This window comes from Quercus lobata, chromosome 10 (assembly GCF_001633185.2).
Source record: "Quercus lobata isolate SW786 chromosome 10, ValleyOak3.0 Primary Assembly, whole genome shotgun sequence".
In the NCBI taxonomy this organism is placed as follows: domain Eukaryota; kingdom Viridiplantae; phylum Streptophyta; class Magnoliopsida; order Fagales; family Fagaceae; genus Quercus; species Quercus lobata.
In genome coordinates, this window is record NC_044913.1 from 19546760 (window position 1) to 19567033 (window position 20274).

General features: G+C 38.0%; 2 protein-coding genes across 3 annotated transcripts; one reads left to right on the forward strand and one right to left on the reverse strand.

Annotated features, from left to right (window-relative positions):
* The first annotated feature begins 1922 nt into the window (after positions 1–1922).
* Positions 1923–2678, forward strand: LOC115964470. The gene has a single exon (XM_031083775.1). It carries the CDS (start codon positions 1923–1925, stop codon positions 2676–2678), a length of 756 nt encoding a protein of 251 aa, XP_030939635.1.
* Positions 2679–9166: 6488 nt separating this feature from the next.
* Positions 9167–13778, reverse strand: LOC115963595 (glycine-rich RNA-binding protein 3, mitochondrial). 2 transcript variants are annotated; one of them, XM_031082663.1, is made up of 5 exons: positions 13673–13778; positions 12401–12554; positions 12254–12322; positions 10827–10933; positions 9167–10167 (listed from the first exon to the last, which is right to left on the reverse strand). In XM_031082663.1, the coding sequence occupies exons 2-5, from the start codon at positions 12543–12545 to the stop codon at positions 9535–9537; spliced, it is 954 nt and encodes a 317-aa protein (XP_030938523.1). In that variant the 5' UTR covers positions 12546–12554; positions 13673–13778; the 3' UTR covers positions 9167–9534. The 2 variants fall into 2 exon arrangements, with proteins under 2 accessions (XP_030938523.1, XP_030938524.1); XM_031082664.1 differs by having other exon boundaries at positions 12401–12575; positions 13673–13761.
* Between the last annotated feature and the right edge of the window lie 6496 nt (positions 13779–20274).

The window sequence follows — 20274 nt, forward strand, 5'->3', positions numbered from 1 at the left end:
TTGGTAGAAAGATAGTGGCTACTGCTTCTGCTGCTAGTAGTTCACTGGTTCTTAATCCATGTTTTTTTTTTTTTTTTTTTAATGTGACATGTTAATTTTAATTTCGTAGAAAGATATGGCTACTTTTGCCATATATTCTATTTTTGCACCTAAAAAAATTCCAAATTTATTTATTTATTTATTTATGCAGCAACTTTTGGAGCTTGAATTTAAAACTCTACATTCTAGTTTCAGGCATTATCACACAAAAAAAAAAAAAAAAAATCCAAATAAGTTCCAAGATAAGTCAAGCTTGTGATTAGAACTCAAGTTGGGTAAATTCGGGTTTTGCTTGGAAAGAAAATTCAAGCTCTAAATAGGGACTAACATAATTGAATAAGTTTGGACGAAGGCTTTTTAGTGAAATTTTTTACAAAAATAGAATATTTGGCAGTCTAATTTTTTTGTAATATTTTTAACTTGTAGTCAATTTAGTTTTTATTATATTCAATTTGCAGTCATTTTGAGTCCAAATCGTAAGAGCATTAGCATTAGAAGTTCTAAAACTCCCTGTAGGATTGAGTGGCCTAGGAATAAATGTTGGGCCTTAGGCCTTATCTGAGGACAGATAAACAGTGATGAATATGTAAGACTCAAGACTCCATGAGCGAGCTATGAATGAGAAGGCTAGGGAAGGTAAGCCGAGGAGGAGTGTCTTCTCGGCTGAATGAAGTAGAGGTCAGAAAGTGTGTTCTGTCATCCAGGGTGGCATTCCAGGAAATTCTATTAATAAAGATATACGTTATGAACGTATTAAACAAATGGGAGGTGGGAAATATCTAAGGAAAAACTGCTACCATTGCATTGAATACTCTGTAGCTAACTCTCTGACCACATTAATAAGAAAGTTATACCTGAACAGTAGTTATCAGTCTTACTGCTACTCCCCATAAACTTCAGGAAGGTGTTGATGTGATAAAGATCAACACCAATAATCTGCTTTACATGTGGAGGGCAGAGATGAAAGAAAAAAGATAGTATAAAATAGAAGAGAGGCCCTGAAAGAGGGAGATCGAAAAATTGAGAGAGAAATACTGTAGCAATAAGAACTGTACTCATAATCAACTTTAAGAAATATATATCAGAACTGATCTCCTCAGACTGTACCAAGGATCATTTTCTTTAGAGAAAACTAGTCTGTCATTACCTTATCGTCATTTGGATCCACTATAATTGTTACCCAACTCATTATAGCCTAGTTTTCCAACCCACTCTCTACAAATTCATTGTATTATACTTTTTGGGCCTAGATCCTTCTAACTTTTGGGCTTAGGACTCAAATCTTGTCCATACAATTGGCAAGGTTTGTGAGAAATTCTGGTATTGTAGTGAAGTTAATGTCCAACTATGGTGGGTTCAGGTCCAAATCTGGAGGAATCTATGGGATCCCAACGTCAAGATTATTTTGTTAACCTTGAACAAAGAAGGGACCGAGAGGTTAGTGTGCATACCACCCATACTAGCAAGAGCCAGTCTCGAAGCGGAAGCCACCTTTCTCATGATGAGAATATTAGAGCCATGCAATTGGAGATTGATTATCTAAAAAGGAAGTTGCACCACGAACGGCGAAGGCAAACTCCCTCCAATTCTGACTTCTCCTCTAGCAATGAGGAGGATGGTAGTTATTGACCCAGGTCAAGGACCCCTCTAGTGAGTCTTTCTCGTATGATGAGGATTACAACCATGAACGCAAAAACAGGAGCTCATCTTCCAAAGGTTTGGGAAATGATGCGATGAGCAGAGCACTCAACCAAATTTCCAGGTCACCTTTCACGTGCAGAATTAAAGAAGGGAGACTACCTCAGCGGTTCACTCAACCAATGTTCACCATGTACAATGGTTGAACAGACCCTGTGGAGCATGTGAGCCACTTCAACCAAAGAATGGCTATGCACTCCAAGAACGAGGCCTTAATGTGCAAGGTATTCCCATCCAGTTTGGGGCCTGTGGTCATGAGGTGGTTTGATGGCTTAGGGGCAAGTTCTATTAATTCCTTTAAGGAACTTACTTGGGCGTTTGGATCTTACTTTATTACATGCAACAGGGTTCCTCGGCCCCTAGATTCCTTGTTGTCAATGACTATACGAGAAGGGGAAACCTTGAAAACGGACTCGGATAGGTACTGGGACATGTTCAATGAGATAGATGGTGACTTTGATGATGTGGCCATAAGGACTTTCAAGGTCAGCCTACTTGCCGAGCATGGTTTGAAGAAGTCTTTGACTAGAAAACCTGCTAACAATGTACGTCAACTCATGGACCAAATTGACAAGTATAAGTGGGTCGAGAAGGATCAACAACAAGGGAAAGGGAAGGCTAAGGTTATCTCTCAAGAGAGGAGAGATTTCAGGTCGGACCAATACAACAAAAATTGGCTCCAAAGAGACTTTGCTGGGCAATCGGGGCCTACCGCTACTCAAATGGTTAATACGGTGTTCCGAGAACCAGTACACCAAGTCTTGGAGAAAATCAAGAATGAACAATTCTTTAAATGGTCAAACAAGATGGGAGATGATCCCATGAAGCGCAATCAAAGTCTTCATTGCCAATACCACCAAAACCGAGGGCACACCACAGAGGACTATAGAACCTTGTGGAATCACCTAAAGCAGCTAGTCCAAGAAGGGAGGCTGAAGTAATTTTTGTATCATCCCAATGGGCAAGAAGGCCAGGCAGGTTTGGAGCCCCGGAGATATGCCTCTTCAAGATCCCCTTTGGGCACAATTAATGCCATCCTTGCTGCCCCAAGAAGGACTGGTTCTCATCCCTCCAGAGTGATGTCTATAGCTTTTCCATCTGCCGAGGACTCTAACCATAAGTCGAAGAGGGCTAGGATGGAGATTTAACCGACATTGAGCTTCTTGGAGGAGGATGAGGTTGGAACCATACAGCCACATGATGATGTTCTAGTAGTTACCCTCAGGATAGGGGATATGATGTGAAGAGGTTGTTGGTGGGTCAGGGTAGCGGGGCAAAAATTATGTACCCTGATTTGTACATGGGGCTAAAGTTGAAACCGGAGGATTTGACAAGTTATAATTCACCTCTGTTGGGCTTTGATGGGAAAATGGTTATTCCTAAGGGTCAGATCAGACTACTAATGCAGGCAGGCTCAGAGGTAGTGAAAGTGGACTTTATTGTGGTGGATGCTTATTTTCCCTACATAATCATTGTAGCACAACCATGGCTTCATGCCTTAGGGGCTATTTCTTCCACCCTCTACTTGAAAGTGAAATATCTATCTAAGGATTAGATTGAAGAGTTGATTGGGAGCCAATTCGTGGCTAGGTAGTGCTTAGTGGCCGCAATTATGCATCAGCCTGAAACCAGGTCTGCGGCATCTACTGATAGGGGTTTATAACAATCAAGGACTCCGATGTCACCCGTGGACAAGACGGTCGAGGGGGCGAAGTGTGAGGATTTGGAGAGGGTTGTTGTAGATAATGATTTGGAAAGGTTTTTTCAGGTCGACGCCCAGCTGCCTCCTCAGGAGAAGAAAGAGCTGATAAAGTTTCTCAGGAGGAACATTGACATGTTTGCATGGAGTGCTTATGATGAATTTCAATCCCTCCGTTACAACCAAAAAGCAACCACCTCAGCGTTCGTCTAAAGACCACTCTGATACTGTCAAAGATGAGGTGATCAAACTAAAACAAGCGAGGGCTATTAAAGAGGTGTTTTACCCCGAGTGGCTAACCAATACTGTAGTGGTGAAGAAGAAGAGTAGAAAGTGGTGGGTATGTGTAGACTTCATAGATTTGAACAAAGCCTGCTGAAAGGACCCTTTCCCTATGCCTTGGATAGATCAGCTAGTAGATGCAATTATAGGCCATTCTCGGATGAACCTCTTGGATGCCTTCCAGGGATACCACCAAATACCACTGGCTTTAGATGATCAAGAGAAGACAGCCTTTGCCACTTCTATTGGAAATTACCACTACAAGGTAATGCCCTTCGGATTGAAGAATGTAGGGTCTACCTATCAGAGGATGATGATTAGGATGTTTGAGTCACAGTTGGGCAAGAGTATTAAGGTTTATATAGATGATATGGTGGTGAAGAGTAAGGTGGAGTTCGAGCATATGGGAGACCTTGGGGATATTTTCGAAATACTGAGGAAACACAAACTGTGCCTTAATGCTTCCAAATGCTCTTTTGGCATGAGATCAAAAACATTTCTGGGTTATATGGTCACTCATCGTGGAATTGAGGTCAACCCTGATCAAGTTAAGGCAATTAGCAGTCTGCAACTACCTCGAAATCCTAAAGAGGTCCAAAAGCTAACTGAAATGACTGCTGCCTTAAACCGATTTATCTCTTGGTCAGCAAACAGGTGCAAACCCTTTTTCCAACTGTTGAATAAGTGGAAGGCGTTTGAGTGGGCCGAGGAGTATGCCTTAGCCTTCCAACAACTTAAGGAGTACCTTTCTCGGCCACCTGTTATGTCCAGGCTCGAGGTGGATGAGGTCTTGTTTGCCTATATTGCTGTGGCTTCCCATGCTGTAAACTTGGTACTAATACGAATCGACGATGGTGTGCAGAGGCCAGTTTACTATGTAAGCAAGTTGTTGCACGGGGCAGAAGTTCGTTATCTGCCACTAGAGAAGGTCATTTTGGTAGTAGTACATGCTACACGTAAACTCTTTCACTACTTCCAATCCCACACAGTGGTTGTTCTAACCCAACTTCAGCTTCAATCACTACTTCGAAGTGCTGATTTTACAAGGAGGATTGCCAAATGGGGTACGATCCTAGGGGCTTTTGATATCAAGTATATGCCCCGCACCTCTATCAAAGGCCAAGTACTCGCAAATTTGGTGGCCGAGTTTGTTGAATTCCCATTAGAAGAGAAGATAGAGAAACAAGACATGGATTGAAAATCAGTTGGCGTAGTCTCCTTACAGGAACCTTTATCTTGGAAGGTATAAGTCGATGAGGCAGCGAATCACAGAGGATCTAAAGTGGGGATAGTTTTGATGTCTCCTGAGATGATCACAATTGAGAAATCCTTAAAGCTGGGCTTTTCAACCACAAACAATGAGGCTGAGTATGAGACTCTATTGGTAAGGATGACCATTGTTCAGAGAATGGAGGGAAAAGCAATGGAAATATTCTCGGATTCGAGGTTGGTTGTAGGCCAAGTAAGTGGGGAGTTAGAGGCCAGGGACATGAGAATGCAAGAATATTTAAGTTAGGTCAGACAATTACAATCAGGGTTTAAGTCTTTCAACTTGTTGCATATCTTTAGAAGCGGAAACACCCATACTAATTCTCTGGCCACTCTTGTAACCTCCTCGGCTTAGAGCTTACCTCGGGTTATCCTTGTTGAAGACTTGAGTAAACTTGCTGAGTTGAAGAATGAGGTGGTCTATATTCATCAAATTAGAGTGTGACCTAGCTGGATGGATTCTATTGTGCTATTCCTTAAGGAGGATATCTTGCCCAAGGGAAAATACGAGGCTGACAAAATACGAAGAAAGGTTTCTCGGTTTTGGCTGTCCGAGGACCAAAACTTGTACAAGCGCTCTTTTTCTGGACTGTACTTGCTGTGCATACACCCTGAGGCATCTGAGCTACTCCTTAAGAAGTCATATGAAGGGATTTGTGGAAGCCACACAAGAGGCAGGTCTTTGGCTCACCAAGCCCTCACCTAGGGATATTGGTGGCCGAACATGCAAAAGGAAGCACAAAAGTATGTGAAAAAGTGTGACCAATGCCAAAAATTTGCACCAAACATTCACCAACCAAGGGGAGTCCTTAATCCTCTGTCCAGCCTTTGGCCGTTTGCTCAATAGGGGTTGGATATTGTAGGACATTTCCCTAACGTAGCAAAGATAAGAGATGGTTACTAGTCGGCACGGATTACTTCACCAAGTAGGTTGAAGCTAAACCATTGGCAAATATCAAGGATGTGGATGCCAAGAGATTTGTTTGGAAAAATATTGTCACTTGGTTTGGGATCCCCCATACCCTCATCTCTAACAATGACCTTCAATTTGATAGCAAAGCTTTCAAGAGGTACTATTGTGACCTGGGAATCACGAATAGGTATTCCACCCCGACTTATCCACAGGGAAATGGACAGGCCGAGGCTATTAATAAGGTCATAGTGAATGGGCTCAAGAAGAGATTAGATGGTGCGAAAGGAAAATGGGTGGAAGAGCTGTCACACGTCATTTGGACATATCAAACCACACCTTATAAGTCAATAAGAGAGACCCCCTTTTCAATAACTTATGGGGCCGAAGCTGTTATTCCTCTGGAGACTGGATTCCTAACACTGAGAATGTGTTCTTTCACTTCGAGCAACAATGATGGGCTAGTATGGAAGAGCTTGGACTTAATTGAAGAGCGCAGAGAGAACGCCATGGTCCAACTAGTGTATTATCAACACAAACTCAAGCAAGGGTATGATACTAATGTGAAGCTAAGGTCATTGGCGTCTGGAAACTTGATATTAAGAAAGGTTTTAGGTACTGCAAAAAACCCAGCATGGGGAAAGTTATGGCCCAACTAGGAAGGGTCATATCGCATCACCTCAGTAGCTAGAATAGGTGCATATTATTTTGAAGATCTAGATGAAAAAGTTGTACCACGTCCCTGGAATGTAAATAACCTGTGAATGTATTATTATTAATGAAAGTCACTTCTGCCATGTTTTCATTACATTATGCATTACATCTGTTATTTGACTAAGTATCAAACAAAACCTTGGTCATGCCTGGCTCCACGGACCACATACCTTGGGTAAATTGATATTTCCTATTATCTAACTAAGTATCAAACAGAACATTGGTCATGCCTGGCTCCTCAGACCAAATACCTTGGGTAAATTGATATTTCTTATTATTTGGCTAAGTGTTAAACAAAACCTTAGTTATACTTGGTCTCTTGGACCACATATTTTGGGTAAATTAATACTTCATGTCATCTTTTCTAAGTATCAAATAGAACCTTGATTATGCCTGGCTCCCCGGACCAAATACCTTGGATAAATTGATGTTGTCAAATCATTTTACTAAGTGTTAAACAGAACCTTAGTTATGTTTGGTCTCTCAGACCACATACTTTGGGTAAATTAATACTTCAATTTATTTTATTAAGTATTAAACAGAATTTTAATTATGTCAGGTCTCTCGGACCGCATGTTTTAGGTAAATTAATACTTTAGTTTATTTTTTTAAGTGTTAAACAGAACTTTAGTTATGTCTAGTCTCTCAGACACCCTCTTTTCCTACTAAGTATTTCATTTTTCGCTAAGGACTTAGCCATTTTTGTTGCGCCATGTACACAGGTTTAACTTATTTAAGTTAACAACGAATTATTATGACCAATTAACAATAAATATTGCAAGGAAAGAGAAAGATTCATAAGGTAAAAGTTAAAGTCTTTTCATTAAATAAAGAAAGATTACACCAGAAATAATGGTAAAGCTGCCACAATCAAGGAAATTTACATGTAAAAAAAAAAAACAAAAAAACAACAACAACAACAACAATAACAACAACAAAAGGAGCAAAAGAAAAGGATCCTAAGCTACGCCTTGCACTTCGAAGTAGGGTCTTCTTTGTTGCCCGGCCGAGAGGCAAAAGCATCTTTAACTTTAGGATCAGCATCTTTGGATTTGGCCTCGACTTCCTTTGCCTTGACAACAACATCCTTGGCTTTAGAAAGGGCATCCTTGAGCTTGGGGGCTGTCTCTAAGTCTTTGGCCTCTGATAGCACTTTACCTCCTTACCCTTACCCTTATCCTTAGTCACCAGCTTGGCCAGGCCCTGTGGGAACCTCAATAGGAGGAAGAGGTGCTTGAAGGATAAAGGGCTGCTCAAAGATACTGTTGCAAGGGCAATGGGAGGTGAGAGTCCAGCTAGGACTTTGCGAATGTTTGGAGGATAGTAGACATTCCCAACTTGCCTCCACTTCGAGGTAGTAGGGACTCTTGCAAAGTTGAGGGCCTTCATCCACACCTCCTTGCAGTAATCTCTGCAAACCTCGACCAGCTCGTCTGCCAGACAGACCTCTGTCTCTTGCACCTCAATCTCGTAGGACTCCATCTTCAAAGCCTCGGCAGCCTCCTTCGCCCTCCCTACCTCGGCCTTCAGCTTCAAGACCTCCTATCTTGCCATGGCCAGCTCTAGTTTAGTGTGGTAGAGTCTCTTGCGTTAGTCCTCAACCTGGTCTTGGGCGCTCTGAAGATCGACCCGGGCACTCCTCTGTGCCCTCTCCTTAGCCGTCAGCTTCGCGGCAAGCTCCTTATTCTTCTGTTCAGATGCGCCCAAGGCCTTGTTCCCTCAATGCGAAGGTTGGCCTCAACTCGGGCCTCATTTCGAGCATCCCTAACCCACTCCTCAACTACAAAAACTTCTTAGATAGCCTGCATATAAACAACACGGGAGTACGTTTAAAAATAAAAAATAATAAAAAATAAATAAATAAATAAATAAAAGACAACAGTGGGGCAGGCTCAGAAGCTTACCAGGACAAGATCCCTTTTCAAGGACATGAAAAGGTCCGGCTGCCTTACGTGCCTCAAGGCAGCCATGTCCTTGGGCAAAAGAAGAGGCTGCTCCAAAGCCTCGGCCAAGTGTTGGGCATGTCCTTTCTGGAACTCCCTGATGGTGGAGTTCCATGGAATGGTTGTGCCATCTACCTCCAGCCGAGGAGCCTAGGTGTGATGTTGGTGGTGCACCTCGGCCAAGATAACTAGGAATCACCACCCCTAAGCCCGCCTCATTAGTATCAGCGAAAAGTTACAGAGTCAAAATTTGTTTTGTTCCAGCCTCGTTTAGGTGGGTGGCAGGCAGCAGCAACAACGAGCACTGTTTTGATGTGGCTTCTTTGCACTAGGCATAGGTCTCACCTTGTTTCGATCTAATAGGCAAATAATTTTAGTTTCAAAAGATTATCGGTACTTAAAAAATGATTACTGTTTTTCTGCCCAACTACTAAATTCTAATACGCAAATACCACAGCTATAGGAACTTTTTTGTCCAAGAAAAAAAATAAAAAAACCTTTAGTATCATTAGATACCCACATAGGAATGTCTTCATCACATTAGAGATCAGCATACCACACATGGTAGCACCATTATCCAAGGATTTAAAGAAGAAAATGGTTAAATACACATTCAAACGTGAACATTACAGTCTCAATATATCAAAGGACAACCAAATCTAGTTTCAGGCTGAACCGCTGAACACTCTTGATAGTGCATTTGATCTTCTATACACATTTATCTCTACATGTACACTTTCAGGTAGAAGAACACACAGAGAGAGAGAGAGAGACAGACAGAGAGAGAGAGAGAGAGAGAGAGATTATTTTCTAACATTCTTTGATCCTCATCGGGAAAACACACTAGAAGAGTGCATCAAAGTCAAGTTTTCAGAGCCAAATCCAATATAGATAAAAATAAATAGTTCAAGGAAAAAGAAGAAAAAACTACAACAAAGAAAGTCTACTAGTAACAATGGTGAAAGCAGGTTCAACTATTTTCAGGCCCTTTTGGCAAAATCACCAGTCTCATCGTCGTCATCCCTGAAGTTTCCTTCCAAAGAAGCATCTTTGTCAAAATCTCCAGCTGCACCATCCACACTGCTGCTCTCATTGGTTCCAAATTGATCAACACCACCAAAGCCCTGTCCAGTACTTCCTTCAAATCCACTACCGGCTATGTTACTGCCATCCCCAGAGGCAAAGTTACCACTACCACCAGAAACATCAAAATTCCCACCAGTATTGCCATAGCCTCCACTGTTCTCACTGGCATAATTGCCACCACTGCTGTAACCAACACCACCTCCACTGTAGCCACTACCAGTGCCACCACCACCTCCTTGATAATTCCCACCTGAACCATATCCGCTACTACCAGTGCCATAGCCTCCACTGGCAGCACCATCATAAGAATTGTTACCATAGCCACCGCCACCACTGCTGCCGCCGCCATATGCATTGTTACCATAGCCACCGCCACCACCACCACCACCATAAGCATTGTTACCATAGCCGCCATCACCACCATAGCCACCACCACCATAGCCGCCACCACCATAGCCACCACCTCCATAGCTAGGACGAGCCCTATCAGTAGCATAATTCACCCTTACCCGACGACCATGGAGATCCTAGGAGGTAATGTTACCGCAAAAAGGAAAGATTCAATTAAAAATTACCAGCAATAATCAATAGATTAAAAGAGGTCAAACCAATTCATAAAACACGTTTGTAATTTACATGGAAAGAGCAAAGGTGGAGTTCGGCAACATCATAATTCTTATAATTAATACACATTTCTATGCCATGCATAGACAAGTTACTGTACACCTATTATACCAACACCATTAAGACATCAGTTGCATTGCATGGATTACTTAGCTATGAAGTAGTTCCAATATTTGCAAGTCAGATTTTGTACTTTATTGGGTGTTTCAAAGATCCAAGTCCTCAAGTGTGAGACTTGACAATCCAATGACATTACCACTCATCATACAGGTTTTTGAATTTCAATTCCCATAACACAAGTGAACATAGCAGTTGCAATGCTAAAATTGGCATGGAATGGAAGTTCACTGTGATGCTGCTTGTGAAAGGGGCAAACTAAGTTAAAGCTGTTAGGTGATATCATTAGTGGAGGCAAGGATAGTCATTGGGGTAATTTGGGGGTAATTTTGGCAACAGCTTTAGAGTGAGAAGGTCATAAAAGTTCCAAATAACCAAGCTTTATCTGTCACAGCTTACAGACAAAGAGATTAACAAATAAAGAGCAACAAATCAGTAACATTACCTGTCCATCTAAGGCCTGTATAGCACTGGAGGCCTCCTCACTTGAAACATATGTAACAAAGCCAAATCCTCTGGATCTACCAGTCTCACGGTCCATAATGATTCTTGCTACAATAAATGCCAACTTTAGTCAGCATGTATTTCCAGTACTTATGTTTCTACCAGATACAGGACACAGGCACAATACATTACAGACAAAACATGGCAATTTTTGAAAAACTAGGATACAATACGGCATGAATATAGCAAAATTAAATGTTATATACATATATACAGAGGACATATTTTGTGTTACATTTAGGCTTAAAACAAATAACAAGCAGGAAAACCTTTAAAAAGGTATCAAGATAATCATACTAATTTTTGGGGAGCCCAAGGCTAGTACTATGGCTAATTAGGAATAACCACTCAAGCCTACAACAGTTCAGTTTCAAAAGCCCAAGGATAATAAACGGATATACCCACATCTGCTTCAGCCTCATAGACCCTCCACATGCAACCACAGTTCTCCCAAAGACCAAATAAAACAATAACCAGTGGCAAAGAGTACAAATTATTTTAAATCAAAACAAAACCACTCTATTAGCAGAATCGGCACGTTGCCTAATCAGGACCCAAAATATAGGTGGCAAGAATATGAAGACTTGTGTTAAGGCAAAAATAGTAAAATGCCCAAACCCTACAATCTCCACTTCCTCAACTCTTTCTTCCTTCTCCATTGAAGACACAACACTACCACCTCCCACCACCAGCCATTGCCAACACCTTTCATCCACATAAATCTTTAAAGGCATGATTATTACATTTTGCTTGGGCCATGGTTTCAGGCCCTAATCGACTATGGTGGACATGGAAGATTGTTCTGCTTTTTGTCCTTTTCTTTTTCTTTTTGGAATTTAAGCCACAAATCTATTCATTGCCGTGATGAAAGACTCATCTCAAGTTGTTCCTGGAGTATGTAATTTTGAAAATAGCTATTTAATTTCTGGACATATCTCATATAGTCATATATGCATGTAACCATGTTCATGGACATGCCAAAGAGTTTGACATGTCTGTGACTCCTAAATACCATGAACTGAATTCATAAAATATGAGGAATTTTAGCAGGAGGAAAAAGAGAAGGCACAAATGACACTTGCCCAAACCCATTAAAGTGAAAGGTACCCAAAAAACATACGCACCATTTTATTTATTAAAAAAATAAAATAAAATAAAAAAACCTTGAAAAATATTTATGGAGTTCAAAACACATATTTTTGTTATGCACACTACCCATATCACTATACCACAACAAGGGAAGGCAAACTTAATCAAACGCACAACATAACATTTATAGAGATTAAGACGAATGCATTTGAGCAAATACTTTTTGAAAAGTATACAAAGGAAGAGCCAACAATTAAACATGTGATAAATATAACACACCTTCAACAACTTCTCCATACTTAGCAAAAGCTTCCTTCAAACTTTGCTCATCTGTGCCATATGAAAGACCTGAAAAATACAATATAAGAAGTCTAAAAACAAAGAAATAAAGTCGTAATGCAACAAATAAGTGCAATTTGGTGGCACCTCCAATAAAAAGTTTTGAACTTGACATGGATGACATGCATCGTATAGCTTGAAAGAAAGACGGTTTCGAGGCACCAAATTCTGAGCTGATCTGCTTGCTCGCAGTCTGTCTAAGCAGATTTCCAACTTTACTTAAGAAAGCCATTGCAATAACCTACCAAAAAAGGGCAGGAAACTGAAGCCTCAATAAGATTCCCAAGCAAATACTAAAAAATAAAACAGAATCACAACATACCATTCCCAAGGGCAGGAAACTAAAGCCTCAATAAGATTCCCAATCAATTACTAAAAAATAAAACAGAAATCACAACATGCCATTCTCAATATATACCTCATCAAGTCATCATGAAAAAATAAGAATCACAAAATAGATGGTGAGAACTGCACGTGCTATCACAATAACAGCATGAAACATTTACGAAAAAAGTCACTCCTTGCCATTGAAATACAGGAAACACACAAAAGAAAGCCTATAAATTTTGGGTTTAAAAAATAGAAGAAATCAATAAGATGATAGAGACAACTGAGAGGTTCTAACAAACCAAACGATACCCACCAGCTCCCTGGTGATTTTTAAACATAGCACAGAAAAACAATCTTATAAAAGTGTCAATAAAAATCAGAAACAGGCTCTTGTTAGTGTGACAATCACAAATAAGCATGTACCCATATCCAAACAACACAAACTTCCAAACTGCAAATTCATACAAAAATCAAAGGCATATTCATGTTTGCAAGCATACCCATATGATCAAAAAAAAAAATTTAAATCAATTTTGATAGTTGATCACAGACCATTATCCCCTCAATACTTAACCCCACTTACTGTTTGGACACCCAAACAGGTTAAATACAAAACACAGTAATCCCCAAAAAGCAATTTCATTTCCATCCAAACTTGCACACACAAAAATGAACTCCATAGCACAAAAAAATCAAAAATTTTACTTTCCCATAAACCAAATAGAGCTCTAAAGTCTAATCTAATAGATACATAAACACACAAAGAGGCAAACATCATATACGCATATGAATCATCAAGAACATCTAAGCCAAAAACACACAAACAAGCTGATCGATTTAGTGTAACCCAAATCAAACCCTAAAAATGAGTGTAAACCCAAAAAAAAGAAAAAAAAAATAGAGAATCAGCAATAGAAACAGGAAATGAAAGCGAAAGCAATAGAAAACAAAAAATCGGAAGTAGAATCGAGAGCTATGAGGCTCTCTGTCTCTGTCTCTGTCTCTCTCTCACAGTGCTTAGAAGCGTACCTTGTTCTCTGCGTTTTTTGGTAGTGACAGCGAGAGCAGAGAGAGTCTAAAACCCTAAAAATAGATTTCGAGAGCCGGGGGAGGGTTTTATCTTATAAAGCGGAAAATGAAATGAGGGGAGAGAGATTTAAGGATGGATTGGAGAGATCTGGGCCGTACGATTTGGAGTTGTTGGGTGTGAGCCGTTGGATGAGGGGTGTGACGGTGAAAGTGTGGGTATTTTTGTTGGGAGGGTCCGGGTTTTACGTGTGAGGTTTGGATTGGGTTGTGTTTTCTTTTTGGTGAAAGTTGAGGCAATGTGATCATTTTTATATATGAGAAATAATATATTCACAACATTTTTACAACAAATCATAAATGGTAAGTTGTTACTGATTGTTATTGTTGGAAAAAAAAGTAATCTTAGTGTTAGGTTCAAATTTGAACCAATTACAACTAACCACTTATGATTTATTGTAAAAATATTGTGGACAAAGCACCTCTCTTTTATATATATAATAGTTTTTTTTTTAAATAAAAATCATTTTTCTTTATTGGCAATAAACAATTATCTTCAAGATGTGAAATTACCTCCCGACCCTTTGAATTTGTTACTGCTAAAAAAATATAAACATACAAAACCCAAATATGGTTTCCCTAAAAACAATAAATCCTAGAGGTTTTGAGTAAAACAATTAGGGGTGTGTTATCGGTTGATGTAGTCAGTTTAGGGAGAGGTTTTTGGGTTGTGTTAACCTCCTCAGTTTCCAAAAAATGCAAATTGACACCACCCTTTTGAAACGATTTTCTAGCAATGTTAGTGGCGGTTTATGTTTGCAAGGAAGTTAGGTGCCACCGAATTTCGCCACACATGAGAGATTTGAGAAACTAACTCACATTACAAATCAAACTCATGGATCAAAACCCACAAATAAAAAAAATCAACCCCTAGCAAATCTTAGAATTGAGACTCACCTTCCATCAACCAGATTTTAGGATGAGGACTCAATGTCGATTAAATATTGAGATATGACAAAACTAGTTCTTGTTGTGTCATCTATTAGCAATAGCGCTACTTATTTTGGTCTTTTGAATTCAGGTGAACATCAATTCTCTTTAAGGTGGGGGGTTGTCTTCATGTCATTGTTGTTAAAGTTAATGCATCATATCATGATTCTACCAAGTGAGTTATTGTATACTTCTAACCAAAGTATGGAGTTGTTGTTCTATCAAGATCATCTCTAACCAAAATCTATGATCACGTGTCTCACTTAGGCTTTGGAAGACTAACAATAAAGAACACAAAAGAGTTTGAAATTTATACCAATGTGGTGCCGATCAAAATTACTTTGATACTTAAGATAGCACTCAAAAGGGTAATGTGCGCGCCGGAAATGAAATTATTGGACCTAACTTCACTTGGGCTCACAACTTATTTATAAGATGGGTTTGTGGATTTCCTACTTTGAGTTGTTCTCGACACAGAGACTCAAAGTAATTTTCCTTCTCTCTCTCTCTCTCTCCTGTTTTTTTCTCCCTCTGTTTTTCTGCTCCCATTTCTTCCCCAACTTCTACTATTTATAGATCTAAGTTAGTGGGAAAGTCATGATTACTACCATTGTTAGTGCAATCAAAGATCCAATATTATTTGTTGTAAGTGTGTGTTTAGGTGAGAATGGAATGCTGAGATTATGGTTTTGGAACTTGGTTCCAACTTAGGTTAATATGCTCAGTAATGATGTTTTCTGGAACTGTCGAGCACCCTATGGTACATCTGGACAAGACTTTCTTACTTGTTCGGGAAATTTATGCCGAGCATCGGTTTGGGGTCGAGTTTTAAAACTCGTAGTTTGTGAAGGTAGTTTTAAGCAGAATTTAAAGTAATGGGGCCGTGCTATTGGGCTTGAACTCCGGGCCCAATTAGGTCTGGGAACCTCGGTGTCGTACAGGTAATATTTTTTAGTATCAAGTGTTTTGTGTGTGTGTTTTTTCATACCTCGATGTGCAAGAGGATTAGCATATGTATAGGACAATTCCCACTTATCCCACAATTTCAACCATTTTCCATGATTGTCATGGAACATGTTTGGACGTAATATATAAGGTGGACATCTTGGGAGTGTGCATTACCCCCTTGGCATTGTACAATTATGGTGTACTTCTAGTTGAGTTTAGCCCACATGTTTCGAAGTGTGACCTTTTCATATTTAAGTTAGGTCATGCATATTTTCCTCATCTCTTAATGGAGATATAGCTTGCCCCATCTCTAGTTTGGATGAGGTTTAGGGTCCGTTTGGTTGAAGTGAAATAAGGAGGATAGAAAATAGAAAAGAGAAAATTAACTTTATGGGTATTTAGTTGGAGAGAATGAGAGGATGAAAATTGGTGGGGTCTAGGTGTTTTCTCCCTTGGCCCACCAAAATTCTATCTTCCCAATTTGGGGAGAAATTAGAGAGGAGAAGAATAGTTGTAATTAATGACTGAACTACCCCTCTTCCTCTCACGTGGACTTTCTGTTGCCTTTTCACTTTTTTTTTTTCCTTTCCTGGGCATGGACCTAGTTGCTTTACCCTTTTTTTTTTCTTGGCATGATACAAGTTTTATTCTTTTTTTTTTTAATCTTATTTTGGCTTAACTATACGTGATTTAAAAAAAAAAAAAAATGGGCATAATTTTTCTTGTTTAATAAATTTGGGTGATTGGTTTTTTTTTTTCTTTTTTTTTGGTTGTTTGACAATTTTTTTTTTTTAATTGGCCATCATTTTTTAATAAGGGCATATGAATAAATTTATACAAACTCATTTTTCCATTTCTCCACTTTTTCACCCCCAACCAAACACAAATGAGGGAAACTAAAATCTTTTCTATCCTCCCACTTTTCTATCCCCTCTCCATTTTCTATCTTTCTACTTTTTCACCCCTCCAACCAGGAACAAGTTGGAACCTACCTAAATGAGATGCTAGGATGAGTTTATACCCAAAAATTTCTCCTATGATCTAGTATTTTATAACATTAGATGTGTGATTTTATGAACATGTCAATAATGATTTTAGGTTTCGATATGTAATATTAACAGTTTACTTTATTTTCAATTTTATTATAAAATAATTTTTCTAGCTTTTGTTTGGAAATGACTTGTTTACATCATTTATATCTATATATTACTAAAAGTTAAAGCGTGGCATTTATTGCTACTGAACTCCTATTGCACTATCTCATCGCCACGTTATTCGCATCATAATTATTACTTATTATTTATTCCTTCTTTTTTTTTTTTTTTTACAAAATATATAAATATATATATAAATAGATTATTAACTTTACATATTCATCTTTGTCGGTTTTAACACACACACACACACACACACATATATATATATATATATATATTTCTTTTTTATTTCCAACTTTCCTATAATTTTTTTTACATTCAATTATTTTTTAAATATTTATACTTTCTTCAACTTTTCTTCTTCCCTTACCTTTTCATTTCCCCACTACCCTCTACTTTAATATTGCTATTCATCTTTTCCTTTATCTTCCTTTATTTGTCTCTTCTTATCCCTTCCCTCTTATTATAAATTTGTCACTCTTTTCCATTTTTTGCATAATTTTCTCTCACAAAAAGGCTCTCTCTCTCTCTCTCTCTCAATGTTTTGGTGGAATTTTATTTTTTATTGCATCTCCGCTTTAGGTTGATAAATTTTTGTGTTTTTAAGAACTCTAATTTAGGTTGATATGATTTAGTTTTGTGTTTTAAGTTATTATTATTATTTTTCTCTTTGATTGTTAAATTTTATCCAATCACATTATAAAAAATTAAAGATAGTAGATAAAAATAAAATAGTATTCCATTATATAGCATAATTTGGATAATTTAGTGTTTATTGTTATATCTTTTAATTTTTCTTATTTTTTTCTTCTCTTCTATTTTACTCAATGTTGAAATTCAACCACATCCTCCTTATCATTAAATTATTTATATTTTCTCTCTCGTTTTGTTTAAAAAAAAAATAAAAAATGTAATATTTTACTCAGATTCAAATAAAAGAAAATTGTGCTCATCAAATTACACTCATTTTTTTTAACATTTACACTTTCTCCAACCTTTCTTCTTCTCTTTACCTTTACATCTCCACAAACGTTCTACCTTGATATCACTCTTCCTCTATCATTTTATCCTCCTTTATTTTGTTTATTTTTATTTTCATTCTCTTAGTATAAATTTGTCATTCACTCTTCCATTCTTTACATAATTTTCTCTTACAAAAAAGTGGTTATTTCTCACTCTTTCTCCCTCAATTTTTTGGTGGATTTTTATTTTTATTTTTCTTGCATCTCTATTTTAGCTTGATAAAGTTTTGTATTCTTTAGAACTCTATTTTGGTTGATGAGATTTAGTTTTGTGTTTTAAGTTTTTATTTTTTTATGACTTTGATTGTTAAATGTTATCATATTGCATTATAAATAATTAAAAATAGTATATAAGAATGTACTATTATTATATTACATAGAATTATTTGGATAAGTTAGTGTTTATTGTTATATATTTTATTTTTATTTTTTTCTCATATCATTATATTTAACATTTAAATTCAGCCACATCCCCCATATATATCATTAAATTATTTATATTTCCACTCATTTTTTATTTTAAAAAATTTTAAATATAATATTTTGCCTAAATTAAATAAATAAAATTTTCCACATTAAGTGGAGTAATACTAGGGAAAGACTCATTCTCACAACCAATGCATCAAAGGAAAAATGAAATACAAAACAAATCAAGTAAGAAACACTAAATTTAAATATATAAAAAAAAAAAAAAAAACTAATAATGCATATTTAATGTCATAGAATCATCATCAAATTTTGAAGAACGATAGGTTGCCAATGGAGAGAGAGAGAGAGAGAGAGAGAGAGAGAGAGAGAGAGAGAGAGAGAGAGTATGATGGAGATCAAGGCACCGCTTCGAAGGATCTCGTTCAAGTACCAATTGGGCCGGTTACAAGAGCACGAGCAAAGAAATTCAAGGATGTACTCAACGGACTCATCCAAGAGTTATGGGCTCAAGCAAACTCGTGGAGGCCCATTGAGCATGATCCACGTGGACAACAAAAAATCGTCACCTTGATTCAAGTTCTAGAAGGATCTGGTCAAGGCTAAGAATTGGCATGAAATATTTTGGGTCTATGTAAAAAACGTTATTCTAGGTTTAGGTGATTTATTTCCTTGTTTTTAGGTGCATTTAATGCTTTTTAGGTCAAACTTTATTCCTAATATGATTAGGTAACAATCAGGAGTTATTTTAGAATATATTTTCTTGTCTGTCAAGTTTTAAGGAGCCCTTAAATAGTCATCTAAGTCTGTAAACGTTTTTTAGATATTATTGATAAAACTTGTGAGGTTTATTCTCTTTGGTTCTTTGAAGAACTACTCGAACTTATTGGGAATTCTCATGGCGTTCATCTCGACTTATCAAATGGAGTTTCCACCACTGTTTGTGGCGTCTTCCTTATATCGAGATTCTTGTTTGTCATAAACAACGGGTCGAGGTCTCCCATTTGAATCTGTCCATAGAACGATCTTGGGTTCCCTTTCGTTGTTGGGTCTCGTTATTCTTGACGGGGTTCACATCATTTGGTATCAAAGCAAGGTTTCTAGTTCAGGTTTGCCTATCCTTTAACATATTTATCTCTTCTTAGCCTAATTTCCTTTACCCTATTTGTTCAATCTTTGTTTGCCTTGTTGATGTCTAAACTATTGGTAATTATTGAGAACATTGTGGAAGATTCAATTGAAATCAAATATGAGGATGAGTCCACAACTCACAATCCTCAAGTCTCAGTTGATTTGTTGAAGATGACTATACAATATGTTGATTTTCTTGGAGTAAAAAATTTTAATTTTATTATCAACCCTTTGTTAATTGATGTTGCAAATAAATTGAAAGTAGATGAAAAGAAATTTTATGCTACACTTTATGAAGGATTCAAGTTTCAGAACTGAATCAAGTTATTAAAGCATTTGAAGTATTTGTTTATTTGGAGCGGAAGATTTCAGATTTCAAAGATGAACTCGAGGACGAGTTTGTTTCAAGAGGAGGGGTCTGATATAGGACACAATTTACTATTTAATTATTGTAATTTATTATTTTTGGTATTGTAAGGACTCAATTTATAACGACCCCAAAATGATATTGGATTCGTACGTTAAGGGCCTAAACAATATAATTTGTAGAGCGTGAGCTGAAAGGTTAGGCCTTAGTCACCAGACGGTGGTTGGTCAAGGTATTCATGGCGGACGCATAGAGGTGAACTAAGTGTATCCATGGACCTTGTCCGTTGAGCTTAATGTTTTTACTCTTCCTTTTACTTTCTGGGTACCATGGACCCAACCTTTTTTGGCGCATAAGCCCTTACAATATATAGCCTTTCTCGATTGATCCCGATTTTCCATCTGTTGATCAGGCAGATACCTACTCGAGTGTCTGTCCCATCAGCTGCCTCCCCTCACTTTCTGTTAGTTGCAATAACCGAAACCACACTGTTCAGGGGTCTTTTCCCATCAATGTGGCTAGGACGTTTGTTGGCGCATTTAATGCGAAGGTGACGTATTCTCC